General features: G+C 44.8%; 1 protein-coding gene across 1 annotated transcript in view; it reads left to right on the top strand.

Moving 5' to 3' along the window:
- LOC135829246 (uncharacterized) overlaps positions 1-1,533 on the top strand; it is a 54,502-nt gene extending 52,969 nt beyond the window's left edge. The window contains exon 30 of the mRNA XM_065341649.1: positions 272-1,533. Coding sequence (XP_065197721.1) covers positions 272-809 — 538 coding nt within the window. The 3' untranslated portion in view covers positions 810-1,533. The remainder of the gene's footprint in view (positions 1-271) is intronic.
- The last annotated feature ends 3,028 nt before the right edge of the window (positions 1,534-4,561 follow it).

Here is a 4,561-nt window from a genome sequence, read left to right as displayed (position 1 = left end):
CATGGCCAATGCATTGAGAAGCCAAATATGGCTCCCAATTTACCATACCATTCTCCCCCGTTGCACTGCATATAATTATAATTCATCTATGCAAGCATACATTGTACATTGTATTGCATGCCAGCTTCTTTACTTGACATACAACTAGAATCACACCAACAGCAGAAAATCTACTGCAGTAACAAGGTTTGATTGCCATAAGGGAGGGTTTGGCAAGTGCCCATGTTGATTATTTCTATGTTGTCTTTTTGGTTGTACTGTTCACGGTTAGATGCTGGATCAAGGCGGATGCTGCTTTCTTTGGAAGTTTAGTTGCACCTATGGCCGTCTCCCTTCTCTACAACGCTGGTGTTCTCATTGCCGTCGTCCATTCACTTCGCTCTCGAAACAAAAAGATTGGAGCGGTGAAGACAGCGAAGTCAAAGGATGTGTCTGTGCTCAGAATTATCGTGTCATTGTCCGTTCTTCTCGGACTCACCTGGTTCTTTGGTTTTTTAGTTCTTTTTCGTGAGCAGATCGTCTTTCAGTATATCTTCACGGTTCTAAATTCTCTGCAAGGTTTTGCTATTTTTCTCCACACAATCAGAGGACAGGAAGCCAAAAAGCATATTTCAGAAATGTTCTCTTCGACGAAGCGCGCCACAGACACCCAAAGCGGAAAGCCAGCATCCCGACCTAAGCACGTGGCCTCCGAAAACCTCGACAATTTGGAAAAAAGTTACAGGGAGCCACGGTACAATGCTTTCAACACTGGACCGAACTACAGGAGAGGTGAGTGCAGTGGCCACCCAGGATCGAGCGACGTGTAGTGGAACTCTTCAGACTATAAACATACGATTATAGTCAGTGCGTGTTACTCACTGGGTAACCTGCATTCATGCTTGTGTGGTTTGAATGAATTAATCTTCATTTTTCATTTGCAAGTTTATTGTTAGCACACGCATTCGTTATTGCTCTCGCTTTCATTGTTAAAATTCACACTTGTAAATTTCACTGCTCTTGTTCTTAGTGTTATTTCTCTAACTTAGAATTTCTTTAATAGTTCAATTTTGTTTTCAGTGTCCTTTAGTACAACGGCGATTCCTGATGAGTGTTGTACGAAAACTTGTTTGAATCCTTATTTTCTCTACACTATTTCTTCATATTTTCATCGTTTCATTGCACATTGTCTCCACAATTTTACATTGCATGACTAACGTGTACACAAATGTCGATTCAGCTTGTCTTATTGATGGCGGTTGTTAATGTAAAAGTCTCTTTCTATTTTCCACACGAGATTTTATCTGTTTGGGTTTCTGCTTCTCTCCCTTTTTTTTCAAGAATGCGTTTGACCGGTTTTTCATACGAGCGTGGCACCCCTTTCTATTCCAGTGTCTGGCATTTGGACCAGTATTTTCATTTGATCTTCAGTACATTGTTTCGCGTATCCTAACTATTAAATTGGGATACCTGCGCTGCATTCGATATGCATTACTCTTCTAATATCAATTTGTTGTGGATTTGCAATCCAGACGTTCCACTCAATGCAGTCAATACAGCACGGCGTAGTTGTTTAGAGGAGTGAACGAACGACTACTTTCTTGTCTAGCCTGGGCAATCAATAGCTGCATTGTACGTGTCCGCCCTTCATTAGCTGATTCATATCTCAAGTAGGTTCTCTCAGTCCTTGTGGGGCTGCTACGAACAATAATTATGGCTCGTAAATCATTCTAACTACAGGTTGTGATAATGACATTCCAGGGAATTAGCGCAACACAGGGTTCAACATTATTTGCCAGCTCAGAACAATGCTGTGAGTGTATGTATTCCATACTCTCCCCAGATCTCCGGGATCTGTTGAGTACGGAAAGGTGTCATACTCACCAGACACAACGGACAATGGGAAAATTCAAAATAGGTCTCTTTGCTTCACCGGTTCCCTCGCAAACCGACACTTACATTTGAAACAACCATTTGAGGCATTGATATATTTCGAAGACTGTATTACAGGTATCAAGAGTACATAACTCCCCGGGGGGTTATGTACTCTTGATACTAGTATACCACATCATTAGGGAGGTTTCGCTCTACGTAATTACGTATGAAAATCCGTATGTCGTACACGCCGGGGAGCGAGGGCAACTTTCATACGTAAATCTCTCTACGGATTTCCCTTGGAAAGCGGTTTCTTACGTTGGGGTCTCCGTAGGACTTTTTGAAATATTTTTCGGATTTATCCATGGCAAAGTTCAAACCGCTCGAAATACAAGGTTGTTTTTTAACGAATGAAAAACGTAACATGTTTGGCACCTATGAAATCAGGGGATGGCCCACGCCTGGTAAAAAGAACAATGAGTGGCACCCATGAAATCAGGGGATGGCCCACGCCTGGTAAAAAGAACAATGAGAAGCTACAGTGCATGCATGAATAATGTGCAGTACACACAGAGCAGCGTATGGCGTACAGATCATGTACAGACAGACTATGGATTCGAACATAACAGAGTGGAAAACCGGAATCCGAGAAAATAATAACATACCAAATCATGAAAAAAGGGGGAATTCAGGCGCGTGCCCCGTATGGGTTCCTGGGTGCCCGGAACCCCCCCCCCCCCTTTTTTCGCTCAAACTGAAGGATTTTGCTTCATTTTTTGAAACATTTCCCGGCGGAGGTCCCCCGAAAACCCCCCTTGAAGGGCACCGGCGTACGCGCCTGGGGATGAAGCAGAACAGTAGCCAAACACACAACGGATAGTTACCGAAAGCACTCTGCAGCAACAAGGACCACAGAAGCATCAGAAACAAAGACTCTCTGGCGGGCATCTTGAGACCGTGGCCTGCGGTGAGTCGGTGACCATGGAGGCTGGCATGGAGGCACGAACAAGAGAAAAGGAAACTCTTGACCTTATAAAGGCAAGAAGTGGGGAGAAGGGCTCATTTCTCTTATCGGCGAGCATAGAGGCGACACGCTTGAAAAAAGCGGAGGCGGACTTGCGCTAGCCGCCGGAAGCGCGTAACACAATGAGAGATAATGATGCGTATTCAACTTCTTGGACGCGTTCTTCGTATGTCCGCCTTTTCCCGGCCTCATGCTTCCGGCAGGTGGCCGTGATGGACTGCTGGCGGTTGCAGCGGGTGTACGGGATGAACATCCGGATGTCCAGTAGTGCCCGTTCGAAACGTCCACCCCAGACACCCGATGCGGCCACATCCAGGCGGGTACCATCCTGGGAGATGGCGGAGCGGTGACGGAATGTCTCACCTGTTAGCGGCTGGAGATGTGGCTCGACCTGGACATCACAAGGTACCCACACCGTACACCACGGTGCAAAATACGATGGAAACGCGGTTTCGGATCGTGGTGCATCCCGTGGGCGCATGCAGCCAGCGCGGCTCCAAATCAACAAGGCATGTTTAGCAATCGTGGAGAAATCACGTAGAGCGAAACCCTTCAGCGCTGATCTTTACGTATGAAAATTACTTGCAGTTCCTACGTTAGTTTCATACGTAATTCCGTAGAGTGAAACATGGCAACAGTCAAGGTCCAAAATAAAGTGTTCAGTTGACTCTGAAGGATCCAACGGATCGGAGATCTGGATCCCAACCCAGATCCTTACCAATCGAACATGCCGTAGGCAATGACGGCAAACACATAAGTTCCCCGTACTGCAGAACATTTCGGTGCTCGAAAACGACGTATAAAAAATCCGCAGCACCTCTAAGGATTTTGACACGAAAAATCGTACTCCGGAACCTCTGTATGTAGTAGTAGTATTTAGTAGTAGTATTTATTTTATTTACCATCGGATGCCTCAACAGTGATACACACAACTCTTAAGAGGGCCGATAACGGGATAAGTGGAAAGGAAAGAAAAAGAAAAGAAAAAATAGAAAAAAATTGGAATTCAGACATCAAGCAGTACAGTAATCAAACACCAAGTCAACTTAAATCTTAGTACAAGAACTATCAAGATCATCGAGAAACTCAACAGATTCCAAAAAGAAGGTCAAAATACTTCTTAAACGCCACTGGGTCTTTAAAAAGATCCCTGAGTTGGTTTGCAAATGTAGAGGTACGGTGGTGTCTGCGCCACTCGGCAGGTAGTGTATTAAAGAAAATTGCGGCACGATTAGAAAAAGAATTTACTCCATCAGTTGTCCGGTGCTTAGATATGGCAATGGAAGCATTAGAGTGGCTTCTAGTTCTAAGGCCTGTTGTGATCGGTGGAAATAATTCCGTAAGGGTAGGCAGTGAGATGATGACATGATTTCTATGAATAAACTGGGCAAAGTTGAGAATCATATAGTGTTCAAATGGATAAATCGCCAATGTGGTCAATAATGGCGTGATGTCGTCCTGTGACTTAGCACCACAGGCAGCTCGCACAGCACGGCGGAACACAGTAGAGAGCCTTTGGCGGTCCTTAGCGGACAGCTTCGTTACAAAACACGAACAACAGTACAAAAGATCAGGTAGAATGACTGATACAATAAATTGCCTCCTGGCCTTCCTGCTCAATTGCCGAAAGGACCGACGAAGAGCGCCAACCTTAGCACATGTCTTGCGAATTACAAAGTCAAT

This window comes from Sycon ciliatum, chromosome 13 (assembly GCF_964019385.1).
Source record: "Sycon ciliatum chromosome 13, ocSycCili1.1, whole genome shotgun sequence".
NCBI classification, from domain to species: Eukaryota; Metazoa; Porifera; class Calcarea; order Leucosolenida; family Sycettidae; genus Sycon; species Sycon ciliatum.
The sequence above is the reverse complement of the archived record's forward strand: the minus strand, read 5'-3'. Positions and strand labels throughout refer to the sequence as shown.